This window comes from Mesocricetus auratus, unplaced genomic scaffold (assembly GCF_017639785.1).
Source record: "Mesocricetus auratus isolate SY011 unplaced genomic scaffold, BCM_Maur_2.0 Super-Scaffold_4256, whole genome shotgun sequence".
Lineage (NCBI taxonomy): Eukaryota > Metazoa > Chordata > Mammalia > Rodentia > Cricetidae > Mesocricetus > Mesocricetus auratus.
In genome coordinates this window covers 73331869-73345751 of record NW_024429182.1, presented here as the reverse complement: position 1 = coordinate 73345751, position 13883 = coordinate 73331869, and the positions used below count along the sequence as shown (strand labels likewise).

The 13883-nt window shown below is 50.7% G+C and overlaps 1 protein-coding gene across 1 annotated transcript in view; it reads right to left on the bottom strand.

Annotated features, from left to right (window-relative positions):
• The window catches only part of Gsg1l (GSG1 like), a 201939-nt gene that overhangs the window by 70749 nt on the left and 117307 nt on the right, over positions 1–13883 (bottom strand). The window contains exon 3 of the mRNA XM_005064445.4: positions 2548–2700. Coding sequence (XP_005064502.1) covers positions 2548–2700 — 153 coding nt within the window. The remainder of the gene's footprint in view (positions 1–2547; positions 2701–13883) is intronic.

The window sequence follows — 13883 nt, the reverse complement described above, 5'->3', positions numbered from 1 at the left end:
AGGAGGAGGTTGCTGGCTGGAATGAGGAGCACACCCAGGCCCCTCCAGCACTCTGACCATCTCCCTCTTGGATCCCCCATTTTCTTAGTCACCCCACTGCTCAGACTGTCTAAAGGCAAAGGGACCTCTGCAGGCCTTAGTCAGGGGCTCCCTGGCCGTCTGGATCTGTGGATCCATTCTCAGAACAGTACGTTCAGCTGTGTAAAATGAATGCACAAGGTTACAGAGGGGACCGATTGTGGCGAGCACAGTTAGCACAGCACCGGGACTCTTCATGTGGGAACATGCACGCTGTTTTGGGAGCATGTTAAACAAGATGTGATGGACGGCTAATAAGCGTCCTGCTCCAGAGGCTGCATGTCAAAATACCTGCTTGCAGCTGCGGTGGGGTGAGGGAAGGATGGGTGCTGCCAGTCACCGTATCCCAGGGCCTGCCCCATCACCATGGTGTAGGGGAATGACAAGTGACATTTACAAGCTGCAGAAATAGGGGCAAAAATTGTTTTTCAAACCGGTTCACAGACTCTGAATTCTGTGGATTCCAAGCCTGGCCTCGCCTTCCTGCCACCCCCCAATGACTGCTCCTCTACTGTCTCAAAGGCCCAGGGGCCTCACCTTCTGCATGGAGGGTGCCTGTTTTAATTTCCTGCATCCAACATTTCTCACCTCGATTTCCACAGCAGCCTCCCTGTCTCTACTCTCAGCCTCCCTGTGTGTCTCCACGCATCCCCTCCTGACCCCTGACACTTCATGTGTGCTAGACAAAGCACTGCCATGGAGCTATAGCCCCAGCTTCCCCTTTAAGCCCTTCCTTTAAACAGAGTCTCACTAGGTTACCCAAACTGGCACTGAACTCAGTCTGTAGCCCAGGCTAGTCTTGGTACTTGTGTCTCAGCTGCCACAGTAGTTGGGATGACAGGCCTGTATGTGCCCAGCTCCCTACGGCCACGCCACTCTGCGAGGTTCTATTCAGGCTCCACCCTGGACTAAGAACTCATCCCCAATGCAAACCTGATCCTGTCGCTCGCTTATCCCCTGGCTTTGAACCGCTCCCCGACTCCCTGTTGCCTGCAGGGTGAACCCGGGAGGGCCTCTGCAAGCAGCAAGATCCTCGCCAGCTCACCAGCCTCTCAGCACCTTTCTCCCTTGCCTCTGCCTTCCTGCCTTTCTGAATACCTGAAGCCCCAGATTAGACTCCTCACAAGCCCTTTCCCTGGGGCCTGCCCCTCCCTGAGTTGTCTGTCAAGGAAACAGTCTGGTTCCCAAGTCCTGCCTCGAATGGCTCCTCCACACCTCAGTTCAACATCACACTCCCTGGGTAGGTGTGGGTGGCCCTCCTGTCCGGGCCAGAGAAGTCCCCGGGCCACATTATGGTAACTTCACATTTCTTCAATACAGCAAACTTCACGAGAACACATACTTTTCCTTCATTTCCCCCCAAGCCCGGGCCAATGGCTAGAACCCAGCAGACCTTCCACAGATGTTGACTGAGTAAATGAATAAAAGACTGAAGCAAAGGGCAGGAGGGGTCTCAGTTGAGATCAGCAGGAAACTGGATGGAGCCAGCCGCTGCGCTAGTCTGTTGCTAAACCCTTCTCCTTTGCTGGAATTCCCTAGGTCCTCGCGGTGCATTTGATCTGGGGAGCAGGATGTAACTTGTTGAGTTCAGTTCTCTGTTCTTTGAGAAATCCCTCTGGTTTCTATGCATACCTCAATTAGAGGCGATTATGTTCCTTGTCAAAGGCTTCTTGCTTCCATTTCATTCAATGGCAGCTCTTCCAGTCCGTGAAGAATGTGATTGTCAGGCTTATAGAAATTCAATTTGCACGTGGCTTTTAGGGACAGATGTCTCACAGAGGCCAGCCATCATGGCTGGCCAGCCCCAAGGACAGTGACAATACTCTTCTAGAGCACTGTCTGCTCAGAATACTGACTTGGATCTGGAGACACCATGCATCGGGGGCCAAGGGTCTTTTCTTGCTATGCTTTCTCTGTCTCTCTGAGTCCTATGGTGGGGGAGGGCTTCTTCCTGACCATCTCCCAGGGGTCCAAGGGTGAAGAAGTCCTCACTTCAAATGGACTCCCCTTTCGCTCCTCCCTCTCTCTCCTTCCTCCCTTTCTCCTACCTTCCTTCTTTTCCTGCCCCCCATGGCTAGGGATGGAACTTGGGTCTTCATGCACGCTATGCAAGTGCTCTACCACTAGACAGCAAGCTCAGCAGAAGGGAATCCTCTGCTGTAGCCCTGTGAAAGCCCCCTCCATGCACCCCCCAATCTCCTCCTGGTCTCATGCCCAAATCCAACACACATTCCAGCTTCACCTCACACTCACACTAAGCACCACACAGCTGGCCCTAGGTGTGTGTGCTTGTCACTATAAAACCATACCCTGGTGCCAGCATGCCGTGGACATTGAGGAGATGCAATGGCCTACCCTCTTCCATCCTCACAGAGGATGGACCAGGTCCGGGTGTGCAGCATCCCCTGGTACTAAGGAAAGGGAGATGATGAGCAGCTGCCCTCTGGAACTGGTCTCCATATTCCTTACCTGAGAGCACCGTGAAGACGGCAGCAAAGGCGTTGAGCTTGAGCCCGTCTATGACGCTGCTGGAGTGGAGGAGCTCAAGACACATGAGGCTGAAGCCGACCACCAGCAGAAGGATGTAGAGCACCTCGGAGACCACCGACAGCCACAGCACCCCTGGAGAGTGAGGCAGGAGCAGGTGAGCAACAGTCCACCCGACCTGGCCAGTACCACCCACTGAAGACAGCAGGTCAATGCAAACCCAAGCTCAGCTCTAGGTTTTCCTGTGCTGTGGCACCCTGAGGGACCGGTGTGGGGTGAATCTGACACTACAGGTACAGAACAGAGCCATGTGATCTGCTTTTCCTGGGTCCCTTCATCTCAGCCCTGAGAGTCACCCTACCCCAGACTCTACATGGGCAAACTTTCTATTTCTAAGTCCATTGTGGGAAGGTTCTTCGTTACCTGAGTGACAAACGTCCCTAAGTCCATTATCTGACCTCAAGCCTTGCTTATGCCTTTACCTGCCCTGCCCTTTCCCTAGCACCCTGCCCTGCCTTTTTTCTAGAAACCACCACTGCCAGTTCCGTGGCTTTGGCTTGTGGGTCTCCAGGAGCTGCCATGCTCACCTGGACACAGGTGACTGATCTAATTTGATCATTGGCCTAGAAATGGCCTGTCACTGCTCTTCTCAAGGACTCTGAGCATGATGTCACTGAGTGGACCAGGAGGGAAGCTCACAGGGTTACTGTAAGAAACTGGAACCAGCCCTTCTTCGAGAAAGCTACTCTCCCGCCCTTCTAGTGGTTTGGTGTGTCTTCTGAGTTGCCACAGCTTCTTTTCCCATATCGACCCATCTTGGGCTGTTAGCACTGCTACCCTGCTTAGGAATGACTGCTGTCTTCCTGTCCCACATTGTCACCCCCTCCTCTTCCTGTCTGCTCGTCACTTTACAGCACCTGCTTTCTCCTGGTCTCTGTGGTTACCTTGCAGACCCCCATCCCGGCAACAAGTCTTAAGCATGCAGCTCATATCTAGTCAGCCCAAGCTTCTTGCCACCCAACTCAGGGCTCAAGAACGAACTCTGTGCCTCGGTTTCTTCTTCTATGAGGTGGGGGTAATACTAAGAATTCTGGTGCCAGCACTAGAGGAGAAATAGTTTCTTAGTACTGTGTAAGACTCTAGTTAGCCCAATGAGGAACTTGGTCACTCACTGATCTGCTGAAACTGTTATGTGGAAAGAACATGCAGACTTGTGGGAAGGGAGCTCAGGAGCTTCTGACTGAGGTCAACACTAAAGATGGAGTCACCAGGGAGGAATGAACTTGTGGGGCCATGGAAGGGGACAGAGAATACATGGTAGGAATGGAGAACCACCCAACGTGGATTCCCATCCAAGCCACCCGGGTGTGTTAGACAATTATGAGTCAAGTCTGGCAGGTTGGAGATGGACTCAAGACCCCTCTGTGCTGTGAGAGCTGGCCACAAGAGAGCCACAAGAGTCCATCGAAGGAGAAACCTGGCTCAAGTTGGGAAGATGAGGACAGTCAACTGTCAACTTGACACAATCTAGAGCCAGCTGGGAAGAGAGTCTTGATGAGCAATTGCTTGAATTGAGTTGGACTGTGGGTGTGCCTATGAGGGATTGTTCTTAGGTATGTCAATTGATGTGAGAAGAGCAGCCTAGTGGATGGCACCACTCCTCGGGTTTGGGTCCTGAACTGTGTGAGTAGAGAGGGAGCTGGGCAGTTGGCTTATGCATGTGTTCATTCTCTTTGTGCTTGACTGTGCCTGACACCAGTTGCTTCCCACCCGTAGCTCTAAGGATGGCAGAGCAGGGTTCTGGAGGGATCAACTGTTCTGTCTTTGCCTAGGAACTTCTGGGGGCCCACGGGGCCTGGGATCAAATCCAGGCTGTTTCACTGGCCATCAGGGGCCCACTCAGAACCTTAGTGATTTCTTCTGTGGAACGGGTGTCTGGGAGGAGGACCCAGGAGGTGACTATTCCCCAGAGCAGTAGTCATTGCAATTCTCTATGAAGGAAATGCCCTCAAGAGACATGAGTAGGAGATGTGGGGATGCAGGAAAGACAGGAGGGTAGGCACTCAGTGGAAGAATCGTTTTGAGCTATCTAACTTGTGTGGCACCATTGGGAAGCAATATCTCAGATCTGTGTCAACCAGGGTCTTACTGAAGTTCTCACTGGTCAACCTGACTGGAGGGCACAGAGGGAAATACATGCTCTGATGGGCAGACAGAAAGGGCTCCAGGTGCCCCTACGGGTGCTGGGAGATTGGTGGGACCCCAGGGTCCCTTATCGCAGGGTCTATAACAAATGTCTGTTTCCACTTTTATTATGAGTGTTGTTGCTACTCTTAGTATGACAATTACAATTTCTGCTATTATTATTTTGCTTATGTCTCATAGATAAGGTCTTACTCTATAGCCCAGGCTGGTCTAGCACTCAGATCTTCCTTCCAGAGTGCAGGGATTACAATAGTGTGTCACTATGCCCAGCCTGTTATTATTCATAGCTCCTTTGGGTTAAATGGGTGGAGGCTTCCTGCATGTGCTCCAGAGCCCAGTGAGAAGATAAAGAGCTAAATGTAGCCGATTGCCCCAGCCTAGTTCTGGGGTACAAGTGCCAGATTCTCCATCTTCAACAGCACAACCTCATGCCCCAGACCCAGTGTGCTTCCCACTGGCACTTTGTCTGACTGCCTAGTGATGCCCTGGTTACCAGTGCTGTCACCAGTGCCTACTGTATTCTCAAGGAACCAACCTCACTCTCAAGAGGGAAATAAGAGTCCCCTGAAGCAGTTTCTGAGATGCAGGTGGCACAGTTCTATTTCCTCACAAAGATTGAAACAATGAGTTGAACCAAAGAATGAAGAATCAGTTTTATTCCCTTTATTCTGAAAATTCTCATTACCTCCATCCAAAGGGTCCTTAGTGGTACAAATAATGTATTCTTAAAACCTTTCTAACACTTCCCAATTTGGGATGTATGGTGGATATCAGGGTCTCATGAAGTCTAGGCTGGCCTCCAACTTGATATGTAGCCCAGGATGGACTTGAACTCCTGATCCTCCTGCCTCCACAACCCAAATGCTTGGAATACAGGCATGTATCGTCAATGCCTAATTTTATGTGGTCCTAGAAACTGCACCCAGAGATTCATGTTAGGCAAGCACTCTACCAGCTACATCATAACCCACGCCCCTGCTTGTCAATTTTTAAAAGGAGGGCAAGCCTCTGGCCCAGCATGTTCTGTGTAGTTATTTCCTGTGCTGGCAATTCTCTGTAGATTTCCTTTCAACCCCACCTCCCCCCTCTGTGCCCACCCAGACATCCTCCCATGGCTCTGCCCAGGTCTGTGCCCAGGGACCTGAGCTACCCATACCCATGTCTCAGCCCTCAGAGGCAGTGAGACGCTGGTGTCTGCCTGCCGCACCCCTGTCCAGGACTGCCTTGCTGCCTTGGCTCTGTTCTGCCTTCTTGGCTTTAAGCAACCTCTCCTCCTGGCTAGGGTAGCACCACTGTCAGCAGTGGGGATATTAGAGCCCTCCACTCCATAAAGGTAACTGCTCTGTGCCATTTGAACAATTCACTGTGCCCCGGGGACTCTCCCATCAGAGTGACTCCTGTGCTGTTTGGAGGATCCCCAGCCCCTCAAGGACCCTCCCTGGCTCGTCTTTTCATGGGGGTCAATTATGGTCTTCCATCAAATGTAGATTCATGTCAATGGTCCCAGTAGATTCTTAGCCAGCTCTACAGAGGCACTGGGAACTGGTGAAGGGAACAGAGGCTCAAACTCCACCTGATACTACTGGACTCTGGGAGCTGTGTTCTGTAAACTGCTACAGCCTACAGTCACTGCAGAAATCAGCATGGAGGCATTGCAAAACAACAAAACAAATCCAGAATGACCATATGACCCAGTCACGTCATTCCTGGGTTATACCCCAATTCTGCATGTCACAGAGACACCTACACGTCAGTGCCTATTGCTCCTCTAGTCTCAGTAGATACAGAGCCAGCAGATGAGCAGATAAGGAAAATGCTGAATATGCACAGAAGAATATTATTCAGCCACAAAGAAAGAATGAAATGATGTCATCTTTAGGGAAATACACAAGACTGGAGTCATCATGTTAAGTGAAATAAGCCAGACTCGGGAAGGCAAATCACATTTTCTTCTCATTATCAGAATCTATATTTAAATTAAGTAGAAGGGAGACTGTGAAGGGTATCAGTAGGGGAGGGAGGATAAGAGAAGGGTGAAATTGATGGAAATACATTATTTACATGTGTGATTGTCACAGTGAAGTCATTTTTTCTTTACAAATAATATACACTAATTAACACAGAGAGAGAAGGAAGGCACTGACAGAGAGGTGCCTGCTCTGACTTTAATGAGACTACAGCGATGCAGACACATGTGCAGACATTCCCATCTTCCTTTTAAACACACACATAGAAAAGGGAGTTGGCTTTGGGAAACATAAGTCAGTGCTGGGATGACAAGTGTTGGTGTCTGGAGGGCACAGTGGGACAGCAATGGGAGGCTGCAGCCCCATTGGTGAACTGGGAGAGAAGGGAGCATTGCCACCCCCATGCAGAGCCTGTGACTCTGTGATGGAGGATGGGTCTGTAATCAAAGACAGGATGGGGCCCATCTCCGAACTTGCTGCTAATAGCTAGATTTGCAGCAGAGAATGGGTGACCTTCAGGGGCAGAAGAAATGGAAAGATTTCTCATCAGGTGGGGCCGAGCTGACAGTTAATCCTGTTAGCTGCACTTTTTGCCTTTTTAAAAAACGGCTTGGTGAGGTCAACTCTTACCCACCATTGATGGGATTGATGGGTTTGCAGGAATGATTTCCGTTCCTTGCAGTCTCTCCTCTGCCTAGAGCCAGCTAGGGCTGGCTCCTCACTGAGCTCAGAGACACCTGGGGAAATCGAGCCTCGGCCTCCTGTGACCTTGAATGGGGGTCATCTCCATCCCTCGTTGCCCTCATTTGAGAAATGGGCACGGTAGACATGGAGCCAGAGTGACAGACAGTGCAACAGAAGTCCCTGTGGGTTCCAGGGACCTGATGCTGGTGTGTGTGTGTACGTTAAGTAGGACCGTTGCTGGTGAACAAGTATAAGTATTAACAGTTATAGTCAGACCTCATTCAGAGAAGGAGGGGATACCTCCCAGAGCTGTGACATACCTAGCCATGCAGGTTGTCAGAAGTGATCCCTTGATGGAGATGCCATCAAAAGACTTGTTTTTACAGTAAATATGTTTTTAAGTAGAGTTCACACTAAATAACAATGAAAGTCAAGTGTGCTGTGGTAGCTCACACCTCTAACCCCATTACTAGAGCTCAGGAATGCAGGAGTTCATGGTCATCCTCTGCTACATATCTGGTTCAAGTCTAGCTTGAGATGCACAAGATTCTATCAAAAATGTAACTAACCCTGAAAAGCAGGGGTTAGGGAGAAGGCTTAATGGGTAACAGTGCTTGCTTGAGGACTTGAGTTGGAGACCCTGGCATCCACAGAAAGGCTGAGCACGATGGTACATGTCTAGAACTCCAGCGTTGGAGGCCAGAGGCAGATCCATTGTGAGGGCTTGCTGACCAGCCTAGACAGAAGGGTGAGCGTCAGGTGCAGTGAGAGACCCTGTCTCAAAAGAAGAAAAGGAAAGGTGGAGAGCAACAGAGGAAGATACTCAACATACTCCTTTCTCCTTTGCATTTGCATGCATGAGTGCTTGCAACACCACTCACAGGAAAATGTAAATAGTGCTAGGTCAGCACCCCCATATGCACCACACACACAGGAAGTATAGAATAGGAGATATGTAATCACCCTCATGTATGCCACACATGCAGGAAGTATAGTATAGCAGCTATGTAATCACCCTCATATGCTCCACACACACAGGAAGTATAGAATAGGAGATATGTAATCACCCCCATGTATGCCACACATGCAGGAAGTATAGTATAGCAGTATGTAATCACCCTCATATGCTCCACACACACAGGAAGTATAGAATAGGAGATATGTAATCACCCTCATATGCACCACACATACGGAAAGTATAGATTGTAAGCACATTTAGTGGCTGCCATTATCAAGTATGACACACTATATGTAATTGGGTATTCCTTGCCTCTACGCGACTGTCAGTGTGCTGAATCTGTTCGGGTCAGCATTACCACAAGCTGAAGAGTGAAGTTTTGTGATGTTAGGGCAGTGACAGGAACTTTCAGTTCAATTGTATACTCATGGGACCGGTGCTATGTATGTGACTATCATTACACAGGTTGATGGGGCCCAGAAAGGTCATCCTGCAGGGGAAAGGAGGAGTCTGAGATTGGGCCAGTAGCCACCACCATGTGAAGCCACACCTCTGTGTCATGAAAACCGGGTCATAATTTATAACCACTGCTGAGGCAGAGAAGGGCATATATGGTGGACTCTGCTCTACCAGAAAGCCTGGGCAGGTGACACACCCCTTTTAAACTCAGTGTTCTCTGCACCCCATTTCCTGGCCCACAGTAAAGATTGGTAGCTCACCGGTGAGTCAAACGTTTGCACCTGTCTGTTATAGAAAACCTTAGCTGTTCCTGATTTGATTCTCAGTGCTCCTAATGTGATGTCACCCAGGGCACCCTCAAGGCCTGGGACAACAGGACAGATAAAGCCCTTAGGGGATCAAAGGGGAACTGTTGCAAAGTCACAGGAAACCAAGCTGTGCTGGCGTTTCAAGGGAAAAAAACAATTCATTTTTTCTCAAAAGAAAAAGAATCCATCAGTTTAATACACTGGATCAATAAGTCACGGCACGGTGGCTGTGGGCTGAGTTCGGCAGCATGCCCTGACGCTGAGCATGTTAAATCATGTAAATGACACAAGCCAGTCTGCCGGGGCTGGGAAAGGCTCAGTGACAGCTGCTGCTTATGAAATGTCAGCGTGGGGGGATCAGTGACCAGAAGGTGCGGGCTGCCAGGAAAAGGCTGGAAGCCTCACGGAAGCAAGAGGGGGATGTCTGGAGTCACAGAGCCCCAGCCTGCCTGCAAATGAGAGCTTCCTGTCCACATCCAAGCTGGGATGTGCTGTCTCAGAGCAGGGCAGAGGCAGAGCCAGGCTGAGGGTTCCCTGCACCCGCTGGATTGTTTTCTGTCACATAATGGGAACACAAGGGGAGCAGCACTCTATCAGCAGCCAAGGGACAGAAGTTTGGAGCAAAGGGCTGTCTAGAAGGGGAAACTTCAGAGAGACCAAGGGACCTAGCCCCACGGCAGGGCTCAAAGATTCATCTGCTTCTAGGGCCTCAGTTTCCCTTTTGGGCAAGTCATGGCATTCTCACACAAGCTGCCAGCAGAGCAGACAGAATCCAACCAGCAGAAATGTCTTGTTTGGCCCACACAATATTTTTAAAAATACCCGCACTCATTGTCAACATTTAAAAATAGGAAGTGCCTCATCAAACTCCAGTTTTCTGAAGTTCATTTGCAAATTGGGTGGGTGTGGCATAATGAGCCCAAATCCCCACATGGCCACAGAGGTTGGGCCAAGTTAAGTCAGGGCTACCTCCAAACAGAACTCTGACAGGGGCACAGACCCCACCTAGCACCTCAGCCCTTCATGGTTCCTCCCTGTGTTTACAGGCCACATGACAGGGCCTGAAGCCATTTCTGTCCCTGCCACTACAGGGGCATGGATTTTTTTTTCTGTGTTTGGTTACTGTTTGGTTGATTATCTGCACACACCGGGTCTCTCTAGATAGGCCAGGCTGCCTTGAATCTGCATCAGCTTCCCAGACTCTGTGATTGCAAGTATGCACCACTCCTGACTTAGGATATGGCACTTCAAGGCTCTGGGCGAATGAAAGGAGGCAGAAGAACAGGTTCTCAAGAGCATCAAGAAAGTAGCGCATATGGCTGGAGGTGTGGCTCAGCTGTGGAGAGTACTTGCCCAGCATGAGCAAGGCCCTGATTCCATCTACAGCACCGTGAAGTTTCCAGAAAGCAGTCCAGCCCTTGTGACAGACACTTGGACTTCACACTATGGACTTCATCTGTAGATAAATCCATGGTGTTTTGAGCCATCAAGTTCCTTCAAAGTCACCTCCTCCAAGATACCCCTCCAGCCCACCCTAGCCTTAGCAGTGGTACCATGGAGAACCCTGCATAAAGAAAGTGTCTTGACCCTTCCTCTTGGTGTATGCTGTAGGGACAGAGCCTGAAGGTGGATCAAGGCATATGCAACTGACTTTGGCCTTCCCTGACCTCTTTGAGCCTCTGGACATGGGAGGTCTTCAGGAGTCTGCTTCTCTCTCCCAGCAACAACCACTGAACAAACCGGTTTATCTCTGACAATGCTATCCTTCCTCAGAGCTCAGAGGCCACGGTCCCTGTCAATTCTAAACCATCTCTGGCAGACGTGCCCTTTAGAAAGGGCTCTGCTGGAGCTGAGGACAGCCGCAGAGCATCTGAGTCATGTCATAGTGACCTTGGCCTTCAGCACCAGATGACAGCAATTGCTCATTTTCTTCAGGCCCCAGATGCTGACTTTGGGAACACACTACTGCCTCACATGCTGGAACTGGAGGGTTGGAGTGAGGAGGCTGGAGATTACAAGCCAAGGTTGAGTTCTGGCCCACAGGCAGTCCTGCAGCCCCCTCCCAGGTCACCCTGGCTGAGACGCCTTCCAGCCTCCCTTTTCTGTCTGCACCTCGTAGGCAAAGGGACAGAAACAGGCAGAGAAGTTTCAAGGAGCCCCGAGACCAGGCCTTTGGGCTTGTGTGGCTTTGTGCCCCCCCACTTTTCCTGCTTCCCTTTCCTTTTGCCCTTTTCCGTGCCCTTTCTGTCACTCTCAAGTTTTGTCCCCCCTTTCTCTTTTCAGCTACCTATGATATTCTTGCATTTTAAATTCAGTGCCACGTCCATAATTTTAAAGAATCAAGATTCTGACAGGGCAGGACCACACCCCCACGGGTAGACAGTGACCAGGGCTGAGTGGCCGCTGGCTGAGCATGACGTGAGAGAAGCAGCCCACAGTGGCAGCTGGAGGAAAAGCAGGCATGCACAGACAGTGGTGGACGTCAGAGGCACTCAGAGAGCTGTGGGGATGAGGCCAGCAGGGCATGGTGGGAAACTCCCTGGACCACATATACACCAGTTGATCCCATGCCATCTGCTGCAGGTCTAGAGTCGTGGGGCTGTTATGGGGTGCAGAAATGGAAATCTTCCCCTGTCCTGGTTGGTATTTGTTTGTTTCTTTGTTTTTGTCAACTTGACATAAGCCAGAGTTATCTGGGAAGACGAACCTCGATTGAGAAGATAGCTCCATCAGACTGGCATTTTCTTGAGAGGATCTAGTCTGCTGTGGGTAGTTACCCCTGGGCAGGTGGTCCTGAGCTGAACAAGCCAGGAGGAACAAGCAGTAGCCAGCGCTCCTCAACGGCCTGTGTCAGTTCCTGCCGCCAGGCTCCTGCCCTGACGCCCTCAATGATGCACTGTAATGTGTCGATGTGCAAGTCAAATAAACCCTTTTCCTCCCCAAGTCGCTTTTGGTCATGGTGTTCATTACAGCAACAGAGACCCTAAGAGAGCCTGCAAGCCCGACTCTATACCTGCTTGCCTCGAGGGCTACTCAACTGACCTCAACTCTCTGAGCACCGCAGTAGAGATTTAGTGAGACACACGAACAGGTAAACTCAGGCGTGGCTCTTGGTGGACATAGAGTCTGCTCACTGCCCCCTTTTCCAGAGGAGAACATAGAGGCTGGAAAAGGGGGTGGGGTGGAGAAAACTCAAGTCTCTAATTTCAGGAACCCAGGGAGAGTGGGCAGCAGAGGGATATATGGACTACCTACCAGCTGAAGGCCAAGCCAGCTGTGGCCTGTGCCCATAGTCCCTCTGTGACCCTCTTGCTGAACCTGGGTCCAGCTGTGACCTGACTGAATCCCAATCCCTTCCCAGCCCCAGGTGCCAAGGCAGTATCCCTCCTCACTAACCTGGTTCGAAAAACAGAAGTCAGCTGGGCGTTGGTGGCGCACGCCTTTGATCCCAGCACTCGGGAGGCAGAGGCAGGCGGATCTCTGTGAGTTCGAGACCAGCCTGGACTACCAAGCGAGTTCCAGGACAGCCTCCAAAGCCACAGAGAAACCCTGTCTCGAAAAACCAAAAAAAAAAAAAAAAAAAAAGAAAAGAAAAACAGAAGTCACTGTGCCTGTTAGAACTGAATTGCAAGTGGCTCCCTCAGGGTTGTGTTTTGGACAATTCCACCAGCTGGCTTTGGAACACTATTGAACCTTTAGGTGGGGCCTAGCCAGAAGTAGCTCACTAGGATGAGGCCTTTGAAGGTGGTAGCTGCCCTTGGTTCTGGCATCCTACTGTACATCAGGCCCACCAAGACATGAACAGCTTCCAGCATCAACTCCCACCATCACGAATTAATCCACCATGCCTTCTCTGCCATAATTAGTGGGAATACCCTGAAACCATGAGCTAAAACACATCTCCCCTCCCTTAGGTTGTTTCTGTTGGTATTTTTGTCACAGCAATGAGGAAAGAAACTAAAGCAGAACAGAACAAATTCCCAAGCCTAGACCCTGCATCATCACTGTTGAGGCACAGAAGGAAAGGACCTGGTCCCCCAGAAACCTCAAAATGAACAAGTGGGTCACACTTGTAGTGTAGTCAGCCAGGAGTGCCAGGGACCATGGCTGTACTCAACAGGCAGCAAACGCGTATCTCCGTCACCACCCTATGTCACTGATGAGAGGAAACTGTGGCACAAAGGATGCCCAGGACCCCAGGCAACAGGTGGCAGATCTGGGACTGCTTCCAGTGGGAAGAGACAGGGTGGGGGCTTGCACGCCACTTCCTGTGCCTAGGAGCATGTGGGCAAGTGCCCTAAACCTTGCTGGGCCTCAGCTGCTTCATCTGAATGATGCGATGCCACTGACGAGCCTCAGTGGGAACTTTGAGGAAACAACAAAATACACGAGAAGGTGTCCAGGATGCAGGGAGCAAAGGATTGAAGGCCACTGTGGAGCCGACTGTGAGGACAAGCAGGAAATGACTGATCTGGCTAGGGAATCCCCAAGGGGATTGCACCAGAAGGACGAGATCCAGAAAAGTTGAACTAGATGAGGGAGTGGAGGCTAGAAGCTCAGTGATTGTGTTGCAGGCTACACTGACCGGCCAGGGCAAGGCAGACTTGGCTGGGGAAGCCACAGGGTTAGAGTGGGTGATAAGGTCTCCTAGCGGCCAAGCAGAGCCAGGAACATGGAGGAACAAAAGCGAACACTTCCCTGGGGGCCACCATGGGGTCCTCACTGATGATGGGAGTC